General features: G+C 44.7%; 1 protein-coding gene across 1 annotated transcript; it reads left to right on the forward strand.

The window, feature by feature from the left end:
* The first annotated feature begins 6,019 nt into the window (after window positions 1-6,019).
* Window positions 6,020-10,911, forward strand: LOC139344940 (dual specificity protein kinase CLK4-like). Its single transcript, XM_070983384.1, has 13 exons — window positions 6,020-6,061; window positions 7,609-7,717; window positions 7,838-7,932; window positions 8,214-8,355; window positions 8,596-8,662; window positions 8,775-8,888; window positions 8,989-9,155; window positions 9,499-9,590; window positions 9,695-9,812; window positions 9,967-10,049; window positions 10,206-10,285; window positions 10,576-10,666; window positions 10,753-10,911. Exons 1-13 carry the CDS (start codon window positions 6,020-6,022, stop codon window positions 10,909-10,911), a joined length of 1,359 nt encoding a protein of 452 aa, XP_070839485.1.
* The last annotated feature ends 3,044 nt before the right edge of the window (window positions 10,912-13,955 follow it).

The raw sequence follows: 13,955 nt of genomic DNA on the forward strand, positions 1-13,955 counted from the left end.
TGATGCTTTAAAGGGGACGGACTCTGTGGAGACTGTACCCGTTCACACCCATGAACTCCAAACTGTCTCCGGTCCGCCGAAGCAGCAGGAGTGAGACGTCTGCCTTTGCTTCCTCTCTTTGTAGGATTTCATGATGACCGTCAGAGGACCAGGATTTCTGTCTCTTTCTCTGTACTTCACTCTTTTCGTGTTACATTTTCTCTCAGCAGCAGATAGAAAGTTAAACCATCCTCCGGGAGCATTTTACTCCTTCTCTCGCCTCCTCCACCAGCCAGGGAGTCTAACTACTCCATCGTCCATGAGGAAGGAGACGATCTTAGTATTCCCTTCTGCATCCTCCCTCCTTCCTTGTCTCCCTCTCTGTCCTCTGCTTTATTAGCTCTTTAAGTGGACGCCCTTCTCCATCTCCAGAACACAGTCTACATAACTGAATGTCCACGTCTTCTTCAACACCCCCGTCCCTCTTCCTCCTCTCCTCCTTCACTCCGTCCCTTTTTCCTTCCTCTCTGTCTCCCCCGCTGTCCCTGTCTTTGTCCCTGTCCAGCTCGCCCTTCTCCCTTGTTCCCACTATCCTCACCCTCTCTCTCTGCCTCTCTCTCTCCATTTCCCAGCAGTGTGTGTGCCCCCTTGTCGCCCCCCTCCCCATTTGCCTCATCAATAACCATGCTCTGTGTGTGCGTGAAGGCTGTGCATTAGGAAAATTGGTTCTCTGCGACGCAGTGCTGTTTTACCAAAGTAATCACAGCTGATGGTGAGAGAGAGAGAGAGACAGAGAGACAGAGAGAGAGACAGAGAGAGAGAGAGAGAGAGAGAGAGAGAGATGATCTGGCTCAAATTCTGCTGCTGCTGAAGTATGGTCTGCTGCAGCACACACACACACACACACACACACACACACACACACACACACACACACACACACACACACACACACACAGACGCACACTGTCACCATGATTCAAGTGGACATAAAAGCGAGAGAGGCTGGTCGGCCCAGTCAACTTTTGAACTCAATTAAAGTATGAAGAACCTCTCTCTCTCTCTCTCTCTCTCTCTCTCTCTCTCTCTCTCTCTCTCTCTCTCTCTCTCTCTCTCTCTCTCTCTCTCTCTCTCTAGTCCAACTCAATAAGCCTCATTGGCCCAAAGTACAATACGGCATACAATATATTGCTAAAGCTTTGTTAGTAATCAATATAAGCAATCAAATATTCACAGCTGTCCTGCCTGCAGGCTGAAATATACACCCGACATAACTGCATCACTAAAAGCATGAGGACATGTTAACATCACAGCCACACAAAGGCATTGGACGAGTTATCCCAAAACCACGGGCGCTCCATTGGGTTTTGTTTTTGTTGCTATTCTTTTTGTGGTGAAGACGAGTGACCACCTGTGCTGTGTAGACAGGTGAGACGCATTGTCAGGTATCATGGTGGCACTGACAGTCCAATAGGTAATGTTATACACTATGTCTCTTTGCAGCCTGTCCATCCAATCCTAACACCTAAACTTCCCTTCAGGTCCATTGCCTACAGAATCAACCCACTATACTTCAGGTTTGATTAAGTTTTGAAACATCATAAAGGTTGGGCTGCAATGGACAGCTGTGTTAGCCAAGATGAAGCTAACTTGGGGTTAGCAAAACATCATTGTCATGGCTAAGATAATCTGTTGTTGACTGCAAGCAGCAGAAAACGCATTGCACTTTGTGGTGTTAAAGTCAGACACTTTGTTAGCCGACAGTCCTCCATTAGCGGTTTTGTGGTGCTGTAACAGCGCTGAACTACTTGCACTGACAGACAAACAGACGTCTTTGTCGGGCAAACAAAAAATAGGTCATTTTTAGTGTGACAGACTCACAGGCTAATATATATTAATGCTACTGTACATCTGCCTGACCGAGCGTCTGATGGACTGATCAATCACGGCTGAGAGCTTTCACGTCTGCCTGTCAATAAGAGCGGACGGCATGCTCTTCATTACAAAGTGCTATGTGCGAATGCATGTGTGCATGTGTGTGTGTGCTCTCTGCTAAATGAAATGTGTCGCCTCCTCTCTCTTGCATGTCTGCAATGAATCACATGCATGGCCTCTGTCTCTGTCAAGAAAACTGACCTCACTACCTGCATCTTCAGGCAAAAACATGAGCAGCAACCTCAAGTGACTATTAACACGGGTGATTCAGCTCATGACTTCACGACATAAGTTATACAAATATGGAGATTTCCTTTGTTTTCACACTGCCTCATCTGAGAAACCACCATCACGTGCTCACGAGGAAGAAAAAGTTCAGATAAGAGGGAGAGTAAAGTCAGAAATATGGACTTTGATTAAATAAAATGTGAAATAAGTGGTAAATAATGACTTTTTCAGAGAAGAGGAGCGCTTGTGCTTCCTCGCGACGGGCTCAGCGTCTAGTTTCGGAATTTGAACTATGCTGTCAAAGGTGAGGATATTTTTATTTTTTATGTTTAGGATAGAAATACAAGCCTGTGGCGATGGTGCGTCAAAGCTGCGGGGAACATCCCATCTGTCACGTCCTCCCACTAAACTGCATTTGAACATCTGTCTGGCAAAAAGGCCTCAGTGATGAAGTTATAGATCCTGGAAATATACTTGTTTATTATCTTAGCACAAACAGCAGCATTTAACATTTTTAAATTACTCTGACTCTCTAACTTCATAGCTTCATATTGTGCAGGTACTCAACTTGGACTAAAAACTGATATATTATTGCAAATATTCCTGCTTTTTGGATGAATTTCCAAACACGTACTGTACAACATATAGACGTGGTAAAAGTACATAAAGTTCTTTTATGCAATCGGGTGTCATGATATTGGATCTACAGTACAGAGTGTTACACTGTAGCTGCTGCCAGGCTGACCTCACTCCATTTAAAGAATTAATCTACACTTGAGTCACATGAGGCAACAAACTGCTGCACGTCCGGCCTCGGTGTCACTGTGGGAACTTTGAATTTTGGCAGCTGATGGAAAACACCAGTAAATATTTAGTGTGAGGATCTGCGAGGCGTCTGGCTGCCTGTCCGTCTGCCACGTCCACCGCCGGATTTCACTGAGCCGCAGTGTTTTGATGTTAATTTTAGCTTTGTTGTCACATTTAGCTCTGCCGCAGGTTGTAAAGCTAAAACAGTTTGTTTGGAACTTTTATGGTGAAAACATGACCTTTAAATGCAAAAGGGAATTTACAGGCTGCTCAGTTCACCTTGTCTAATTTTTCATGCAGTGTCCCCTGGCTGCACATTGAGTCTCCAACCCTCAATGAACAGGATGACTTTTACAGGAGGTGATCTGTGATTATTATTTAAATTATTTCATGATGTTTCTGAGTCGAATCATATAAAGAGAACAACAGCGGGCCTTGAATGTAGCTCTGAGGAACACCACGTCAACATTGGCTGATTAGCTGTCATGAGCAGACACTGTTTAAGAGCTGGGGTCGACTCAGTTAACTCTAATTTAAATTTTAGACTAAAATTTGTTGCATTTCTAGCAGGCAGCTGTTTTTATAAACACACTGTGTTTCACTGTTTGCTGGATGGTCACCACAAAATGTCAAATAGAGCCCGAGAAGAATTCATGTCTAACTCATCTTGTAGCCAGAAACACATCGTCATAGAACTTTGAATGTTGCCTTATTTTTTTTTTTGTTTTTAATTTTTTTTTTTTCTATGAAAAGACCAAAACCAACAACGAACTCTCCGGATGTCTGTATTATATCACCAATGTGTTTGAAATATACTTAAATATTCTTAAAATGAAGTGAAACAAAGGTACACTTTATTTCAACTAAAAGTATTTGCAACGTAGTATACATTTAAAGGTACATTTAAGTGCAATTTATAATACACTTACAATAATGAACACATTTTGTAAGTACTTTGAAATACCACTTTAAGTAATGCAGAATGAGTATTTTTTAAAAGCATACTTCAAATTAAGCACAAAAGTAAAAGTGTATTTATAGTGATTTTTCTATGCTTAAATTATATTTCTAATACACTAAATTATACTACTTCCAGAGCTTAAAAATAGTAAAGTAAATCTTTAAATACACCACATAATTAAAATCTGCTGAAGCTCGAGTGAAAACAACATTGATCCAACCAATTTTAAGCACTCTGCTGCAAAACAACATAACGCAGTATATGGACCAACAGGTGTGGACGCTGTGTTTACACATGAGCAATAATCTCGTATGAAATGCATACTGGGCGCGTATTGAGTGTCCAGTTTTATTCACGGAGTGCATCACACAATCTCCTGCATCATCCTGCAGCAACGGTTCCAGATCAGACACAGTACACTATGTTTCCTCATGTGGGACGAAAGAAGAGCCCCCACTGGGTCAGGCCAGGGGTCAAGGCTGGAGCAGCTCCCCGTGTCTCTTTTCACTGCAGCTGGCTTTGGATTTTACTGCCTAGAAGTACGCAGGAATGTTCACGTCTTGGTTTTCTGAGGGACATAAGGTTTTATTGCACCTCGGACGCCATTTCTGTCCCTTGTTTGGCAGCTATGCAGCGTGGCAACAAGTGCTTGCGTGCCCCCTGGGAGAGACTGGTTGGAAGAAGCTGAAGAAGAGGAGGGTAAGGTACTAAAACAGACCAACAGGAGACCAAACAGCAGCGAGACAGTGAAGAGGAGAAGTAAAAGATATCACAGCGGCAAAAACGAAGACAGGTAAGCAGGAAAAGCGCTTAAACCAGAAGGACCAGGAGTCTCTCTGGGTGATATTGCATATTGCATACTATCACCTGTTAGCATTTACTAATTAGCAGTGAACACACAGCGCAGCAGGGGCTGATGGGAATGGCATCAGTTTTGCAGGTCGGCTGTTTGGTCAAAAGTATTTGACAATTTTGAATTCTACAAATGATGGTTTTGACCGGATGATGGCTCCAGATTAAAAGTTAAAGCATCACCATTACCGTTCTTCCCGAGGGCGTCGTGAACATGTAGACCAACTTTAAGACATTTCACTGAAAGCCACAAATGTCAACCTGAAGGTGCAGCGAGAGATACATCACTCAGGAACCATGAATAACACACAGTGTAGCTCAAAGTGAAAGCCAGAAGGCCACCAAAGTCAGATGGACTCCTTTGGGGAACATGAATGACACTAAAATCTTATGGCATTCCACCCAGTATTTATTTTATATACTTCAGTGGCTGACTGACCAGCACACCAGCACCGCTGTCCTATAAGCTTGTTAGCATGACAGATTCTTCCTCAGTTACCTGCTCCTCCCTCTTTTCCTCTCTATAAAACCAGAACATGACAGGGACAGACATCGATCCCTGAGGGATACCACACAAACAGCGCCCGGAGAAGGCCGAGCTCCTCATGCCAGTTTTTAAAGCAGTCTAAAGTAGCACGTTCTGTTGGACCGGGGCCTCTAAGCTTCTACGCTCTTATCTCCGGCTGGTGAGTGGTGAATGCTGGAGGATCTTAAGTGAGTGACAACGGCCCTGCAGGTTGTCAGCAGGATTGAGTCGTCCTCAGCGCTGATTTACAGTTGATCAGAGACAGCTGAGGCAGCATGGAGCGAGAGGGAGGAGGGGAAGCCTGATCTGGAACGGCTCATGCTCCTTCATATTGTTGGCTATAAAAAGCAAAACCTTGGCATCTCATACGCCAGTGCACCAACACGTGTAGATATTACAGTACAAAACAGGCCAAACATTTGAAAAACATTTTTAAAAAAAGAGTTTTTTGTGAAAGGAAAACTTTCTCCTACTTGGAAAAGTGCAGCTAAATGCAAATATTCAAATCTGGCAACTGTGGGTGGACATTTAACGCCTGTAGCAAATGCAAAAAAGACATATTGGAGTGGAGGAGGGGGTGATGAAAAGATGAATAAGGAATAACTCAGAGTGAGAGAGGGACCCCCTCTGTGCATGGCATGTCTGCTATTTGTGGAAGGGACGGGGGGAGGTTATCTTTGCATTGGATTTGCCACCGCAGGCTGCAAGCTTGTTGACGTGCTGTTGTCGAGATGCCCCATGCATTTAGCTACTGGAATGCAAAGACGCAGCTTGTAAGAAATATTCTATATTTCTCTCACCGTGAGACTAAAACCAGCATGATCTGATCCTACGAACAGATCTCGATGTGGCTCATTCCTTTGTTGTCCGGAAACTGTTACGAGTGAGCCACACTGTTGCACTGGTCGCATTATATTCCATGGTCACATTAGTGTATTTTGAGCCTATCCCACATACAGCTGCTGCGGAAAAACGAGAATGCTAAATGCTGAAAATAGTCCCACAAAACATGCGCTATTGCCTCCTGTTTGAGTAATGGTTGCTAAAAGCTACAGCACATTACCCACATAGCACTTTTAGAAATTCAGCTTTTATTTGTACTGTTTTTAAGGTTTAGGCCTTCAGAAGGAACCAATGGGCTTGGAGCTGAGAGCCACAGTTATTAGAAATCTTCTGTCCTGGTGAAAGAGAGATTTTTTTAATAAAAGCAAAACCTTTTCCAAACATCATCCGTGTATTTCTATGTCGGCTACTATGCTCTATAGATACAATCTTTTCTTGTTTATATTCTACTTTCCTTTGCCTTATCAAGTGACTGCTCCAAAAACCTAATTTCCACAGAGGGGCCATCATAGTTTCATGTTATCTTCTCGCCCCTCTGGAAGCTGCCCTTCTGGCTGGGGGGTCGTAACTAAGCCTTTTCCAAAAGGCCAGGGAAAGCCCTGGAGATAGAGACACCAGTGGGTTTGTGGGTTGGAGGGATGTAACACTATGTATAGCTTTGAAAACAGAGAAGGAATCAGGGTAAAACCTTTGCACTGGCGGGTCGAGGCCTATGGAGGAAGGAGGGTTTGAATACCAGGCAGAGCGCAGGGAGGAGAAATCACAAAGGAGGACACTGAGGAGTTTTTGAGCTTCGCTCTCAGGGATCAGGTTCTTCATTCAGGTGCAGCGACAGATCTCGTAAGTTTTAACGCTCCACTGACTTTATTTAAATCACTTTACTCACACTGGTGTGACGTTAATGGAGTTGCGTGCTTGGATGTACAAGGTTTTTTGTCTTGTTAGTAAGGGTTGGCAGTGAAGGTCGATTATGAGTCTGTCGGTCCAGTTTGATCTAGAATGAATCTCGACAATTATTGGATGGATTTCTGTGACATTTGGTGCAGACTTTTGGTCCCTGGAGGATGAATGCCATTGACACGCTGATTTTTTACTGGAAAAAAACTTGTAAGACGCAAACATTCAGCACATTCAGGGAAATTCTGTCATTAGAAAACTACATAAGCTCTAAATAAACATACATTTTGTGAGCAATAACTAATGCTAATGCTATGAATGAATGAATAATGAATGAGCATTTTCTGGTTTGGTGATAAACATGAACCATCCCTCATAGAGTTAATCAGACATGTTAATGAGCCATAGACCTAGATTCTGATGTGCCGACATCTTACAGCACAGCTGCTTAAAAAACTAAATATGCAGACAGTCTGGATATATAAAATCCCAGAAGATCCCAGACAGTGCAGGGTTTACATTTACATTCACGCTGCCTTGTTTACTGACTCCTCTGTCTTTCTTTGTCTTATCTGTGCAGCAAACAGACCTGCAGAGTCTGAAGCAGAGGGAGCACAATATGGTCACAGAGCCCAGTGTGTACAGCAACACTATGGGCATTCAGGACAACGATTGCAGTTCTTGGAGAGGTAATCTTATTTTTTGTCTTCATATTTAGTGGAGCAGGAGTATCTTGACAAGATGCGCAGAAAGAAGAGCATTTTTCCCTCCAGAAGTGAATTAATTTTGGTCTTTCTCTTTGCTGGCAGACAATGAGGACCCCAACGCGGACGTCCAAGCTGACAAAAAGCCCGAAAGCTTCAACCAACACACGCTCAGCACCCCGACAGTAACTGGCAACCCGGTACAATTCTCTTCCTCCTCATTATCTATGATTTTGTTAAATCATCTGCTATCAGCTTTTGTGAGAGTTCACATCTTGAGCTTTACAGCTCGGCTTCAGATGTGAGCGTGTGAGATTGCTCTTCTTGGTGGTTTCCAGTCCTGACGTCCTTCTTGTCACCCTGTCTTTCTCTTTCCACACTGTCCGTCTCGTCGACCTTTACGTATCGAAACACAACCATCCACACCACACGCTTCATCGCTTCATCTCCCATCCGTCGCCTGTCGGCACACTCGACTCAGCCGGCCGAATCACCTTTTCTTGGTGACAATGCTGTCAACGCTGAGGATGATGGAGTGAAGAGGAGTCCCAAAGGAAAGAGCTGTGAGGACGATGAAGAGGGCCACCTGGCCTACCACGTCGGCCTCCTGATGAAAGAAAGATGTACTTGACACCAACCTTTTGTCTTCAGTGTCTTTTCCGTCCGTGTCGTAGCGTTCATGTTTTGAGTTTCTAACAGGGCAGCCTGAAGGTAACACGCACAACATCAGCAACTCCAGGAATACTTTCAGCCGCCGTGTCACGTCTTTTCATTTGTTTGTGCAGAAACGTTGGCTGTTAGTTAGTAGTTGACATTGCTGCCTTCACCGCTGACCCAAATCTATGCCTGTCTGTCCTCCTCAGACGAGGTGGTGCTCACGCTGGGAACAGGAGCCTTTGGGAAAGTGGTGGAGTGTATTGATAGACACACGTAAGCACGCATGCTGACTGAACCTTCACCTCCCAACTGTGGGGTGGCCGATGCTGTCCATCCATCATGACGACATCCTGAGTTTTCACTTGCAGTCTGTGTGCACCAACAGAGAGGAGCGCGTAGCCGTGAAGATTGTGAAGAACATTGACTCTTTCCGTGAAGTGGCGAGGTCTGAGATCGCAGTGCTGGAGGAGATCAACAGCCTGGATGACGATAACAGATTGTGAGTGCACGGCAGCAGCACAGACTCACATGTCCTTTACCTGAATTCTTCAGCTTTTCAGATGCCTCATGTTCATGAATCACTGACTCTCTACCGCCAGTGCCTGTGTGAGGATGCTGGACTGGTTCGAGCACGAAGGCCACATCTGCATCGTGTTCGAGCTGCTCGGCCTCAGCACCTTCGAGTTCCTCCGGCAGAACAAGTTCCTGCCGTTCAGCGTGAAGCAGATCAGACACATGGCCTTCCAGATCTTCAGAGCCGTCTGCTGTGAGTCAAGAGCGCAACATAAATGTCGTATTTCCATCATGTATTCCACCGTTTGAGGTTTGATTGGTCCTGTTTTAATTACTGCTTCTTCTTCTTCTTCTGCAATGGTTTAATGGCACCTGACCGAATATTAGTGCTTCCAACTGCTCACACCAATACTCCCAACTCTGTGCAGCAATAGTGGATGGAAACATGCACTTTCTGGAAATTTTGTTAGGATTTGCTCCACATCTGGATGGAAACTTGATGATTTGTTGTTCACAATTAGAATGTGTGTGTGTGTGTGTGTGTGTGTGTGTGTGTGTGTGTGTGTGTGTGTGTGTGTGTGTGTGTGTGTTCGCAGTCCTGCATCGTAACAAGCTGACCCACACAGACCTGAAGCCTGAGAACATCCTGCTCGTCTGCTCTGACAACGACAATGTTGAGACGGTAAAAGTTTTGGAAGAACAAAAAATCTAACCTGTCACGCTGTCAGTTCAAGGTTTGTCATGCAGTGTGTGTGTGTGTGTGTGTGTCTGTGTGTGTGTGTGTGTCTGAAGAGTGAGGAGAGGAATCTGAATGTGAAGGTGGTGGACTTTGGCACCGCCACATTTGACCACGAGCACCATGAATCCCTGGTGTCAACACGCCACTACCGAGCTCCGGAGGTCATACTGGGTACACACACACCTCTCTCTCTCTAACACACACACAACTATATCTCTCTCTTTTTCTCTCTCTCACACACATACACAGAATTACCACATTGGACCAGTTTAGCTGCATGTCCAGTAATCCATATTTTAAGTTTTAACCGTGTGTGTGTGCTCAGATCTGGGCTGGAACCAGTCGTGTGACGTTTGGAGTCTGGGCTGCGTTCTCATGGAGTTTTACCTCGGACGTACACTCTTCATGGTATACACACACACGCGCGCGCGTGCACGCACGCACGCACACACACACACACACACACGCACGCACGCACACACACACACACACACACACACGCACGCACGCACACACACACACAATGTGAGTAACACAGTAATAAGTTTTTCTGCTGTCTTTCAGACGCACGACAGTAAAGAACATCTGGCCATGATGGAGAAAGTTCTGGGTCCAATCCCCCCCCACCTGCTGAAGCAGAGCAGGTGGCCACACACACACACACACACACACACACACACACACACACACACACACACACACACACACACACACTCCAGAAGCTTGAGTGACGTTTAGGCCTCATCTACAGTGATTTTTCGATGTCAAAATGAGAGGATTGTGGACCTGCAAACAAAAGAGTGTGGCTGTTTCCTGCTTATGATTGAAGCTCAACTGCTGCAGGTGTGACTTGAAATGGAGTGCTGGTGGGGAGGGTGTTTGGACCTTACCTGCGACTAACTACTATACTACCTGTGTGCGTGTGCGTGTGCAGAAAGCAGCAGTACGTGCACAACGAGAGTCTGAACTGGGACGAGCACAGCCCCTCTAACGATTACATCAGGAAAAACTGTAAACCTCTCAAGGTAGACGGCATCTCAGATCAGCCAATCAGCTGCAGCCGTGAGGCAGAGGAGGCAGCAGGAAGTCACAGTGACTGTCTGTGTTTCAGCAGTGCATGCGGAGGAACACTGAGGAGGAGAGGCAGCTGTTCGACCTGCTCAGCTGCATGCTGGAGTACGACGTCTGCAGACGGATCACCCTGGAGGAGGCGCTGTGGCACCCGTTCTTCAGCCCGCTGAGGACGCAGAAGCAGCAGCAACGCAGCTAGCACGCACACACACACACACACACACACACACACACACACACACACACACACACATTCAACATCTACCTTGTGCTGTAATATAAATGTTATCGTTACTAAACTGTTTGGGTTTGTAGTTGTGAGTTGAAGAGTTTCATTTACAGAGCATTCCTGTCTGTTTGAATTTTGTTCTGACATCCCATCATGAGCCAACAGTCCACCTGTCACTGTAAAAAGTCGAGTGTAATGCTGAGAAATTCCTTGTTTTCCTTCACTGATTCTTTGTCATTTTCGTTTGCAGCCTGTTAATAAATATTTTGCATTTTGGTGTGTCTTAATTCTGTATCATACAGTTAATTTCTACAACAGCACAACGTCAGAGGAGGGTAGAGTCGCAAAGAAAATTACATTTGGTCATCATCTCTATGACCTATTATAACATTATACTCTCCACATCCATTATACTGATCTGGGAATCTGGTGACATTACTAACCCTAACCCTAACCCTAACCCTCATCTGATCGCCCGTTTTAGCCAAATTAAGACTAAATCACTTAATTTGGAGCTAAAATCCAAATTGTGGATAATACTCGCTCATAAGACTTAATAAAGCTTGCATGAAACCATTTGCCTTTAATGCATTTTGTTCCAGCCGCATGCCTTTTTTAGGTGGACACACAAAGAAAGCAGCGTGATCGTGCTGGGCGCCGCTGAAAGCCTAGACGTGTAACAGCATGACAAATGACAACGAAGCCAAATAAATTAGCTCTACCTCCAGCTCAGCCGATTAGGCTTCATGTAGACACTGCGGTCTATCAGCCTAAAGGAAATGTTCCAAACCTCTGATGTCACCTGGTGCAGCGGCCTTGTTGATACAGACTGCTGACACGTAAAGTGGACGATATTTAACAAGGTTCAAGCAGCCGAGGAAGTTTCCATGACTGAGCAGTTATCCAGCTATAAAATATTACATGTGCGACAGCGGCCACTCAGATAAGCAGCAGGCTCCTCTGTTATCTGAGATCCATCAGTTTAAAGCTACTAAATCACACGGATGTAATAAATCAGTATGAAACACAGTGGGTCTGAGGGCCAAGGCATACACTTTATATATAATGGTATGGGTTCCAGTCTGTCTCTAACCTTTGAGACATGTCATCTGTGATCTGTCCTGCCTCGTTTTCCTTGGCACAGAAGAGACAACGGAAGTCTGATGTTGAAATACGGTGATTTTTTTTATAGAAAAGTTGCGGCTGAAATGTTAACTGCTAACATCATGAATTCATGAATGCACCTTCAGTTTTGGTCGTTGTGGGGTTAGGTTCAATGTCATGTGGGATCATGTTTACAACTTTGCTTTTGAGTCATAGAACAACTCAAGACAGTTGTATGACTGTAACATGTGTATCATATTATGTGGTCATGTGACGGGTGTTGTTCTAGCATAAAATGCTTTTGTTGTTCAGTCAAACCAGATGAAATCACTGCAGGACGAGCACAGAGAAGACATATATTATGTTCTTGTCAGCTCCATCCAAGTGTTTTTCTCTTGAACTGAAATTTGAACTCTCTTCACGTTTTCCTGTACAGAACTATTACATCTAATGTCACTGCAGCTGTTTTTTGGCCTATTAGTGGAGACAGCGCAGCTTCGAGCCTCCAGGTGGGCATTTCCCACGGCAGGCCGACCTTTGAGGGTCAACTTCTGTGGTGTTGGCCGGAGTGTGTCATAGCCGGGAACATCCTAGAACTGTTCCAGCAAAACAGCAATGACTAAACGTCTCATTTGAATCATGATAAGGAGTAATGCAGGAAGTGCTGAAATAACAGAGGGGATTAAGCCAGAGATAACAACGTCAGACCCACAGGTGCTTCATTGCCTGTGTCGCCGTTGGAAACGGAGTGACCAATCACCTCACCAGCACAGACAGCATCAGTTTGGTGGCTCCACATTCAGTATACAAAGCAAACATCAAAGAGGTTTTCCTTTTAATACTGTACCAACACTCTCCTTGAATCCTTGAATTTTTCTTTCACTTTCTTGTGTTGTTTCTTTCCCTAGCCTAGCCAGGCGGTGTCCTCTGCAAGTCCCTGCGGGGTATTGCCTTTGTAAGTGTGCATAAAGGGCTCATGAAGTCATGGGCTTGCTGAGTGGGACAGGCCTGAACCCTTGTGGACTTTTCAGGAATGCATGACAAACTTTGGAGCCTTGAACTCTTTTCTTCCCCCTGCTACCACTGACCTCTGGCCCCTCTGGTTTCACTGGGAACTATGGGACAAATCTCTAAATTATGCTGTATTGATAACACTGTTATGAGTCCCCTATCACTCTTCAGAGAGACGTTGATAGTCTGCCCATCACGTAGCAGGTAAACTGTGTGACAATCCCAGACTGCTGCTTCATATAAGATAAGAAGATGTTCTCCATATAATCTTGATCTTATTTTCATAGCTTGCCTGTTTCTTTTGCAAATAATAAACCAAATTGATGCAGCAACAAACCCACCGACAGGCTGAGATTGCGATCCACAGATCCCGGTTGCTAGCATGGCTAAAAGCAAGTCGCCTGATAGCTTGATATTTTGCAGATAGTACTGAACATACGATGTTGGCTCGTCCAAGAACTAGAGTAAAAGAAAGGGAGAGAAAGTTTGGATTTTAAGACTTTATTCATTGTCAGGCCCTGATTGAGCTTTATACCCTGATTGGAGCTGGGTGGAATCAGGTTGGGGGTCACAAAGCACAGCAGGTTACAGAATGGCTCTGCTGCACAATGGTGCGTGCGTGATGGATTGAAACAAGGACGTGTATAAATTCTAATTAGTGTAGCATTGTAAATTTATTTTTGGCTCAGAGATATATTGATTTAGCTCTAAACCTGGACAGGCAAAGTGGGAGCATGGAGGAAGTTACTCTTCAGAGCTCTTAAAAGAAGTTGTTTGCATTTGTTCCTTTCTTTGTTTTAACTCTAGAGCCACAGTGTCTGGATTACCTAGATTATCGCATTGACAGTGCACTCTGTCTAGTTTGTGTTGCCCCTGTTTCTCCGTATTTCAAGTTTCTC

The sequence above is a fragment of the Chaetodon trifascialis genome, chromosome 16, assembly GCF_039877785.1.
Source record: "Chaetodon trifascialis isolate fChaTrf1 chromosome 16, fChaTrf1.hap1, whole genome shotgun sequence".
Taxonomy (NCBI): domain Eukaryota; kingdom Metazoa; phylum Chordata; class Actinopteri; order Chaetodontiformes; family Chaetodontidae; genus Chaetodon; species Chaetodon trifascialis.

What these genes read in the sequence shown, in the direction of transcription:
- LOC139344940 (XM_070983384.1), top strand. Translation starts at nt 6,020, where the DNA reads ATGCCCCATGCATTTAGCTACTGGAATGCAAAGACGCAGCTT. An exon ending in ACAATGTTGAGACGGTAAAA is followed by an intron (nt 9,591 to 9,694) that starts GTTTTGGAAGAA and finishes GTGTGTCTGAAG; the next exon opens with AGTGAGGAGAGGAATCTGAA. An exon ending in CACCTGCTGAAGCAGAGCAG is followed by an intron (nt 10,286 to 10,575) that starts GTGGCCACACAC and finishes GTGCGTGTGCAG; the next exon opens with AAAGCAGCAGTACGTGCACA.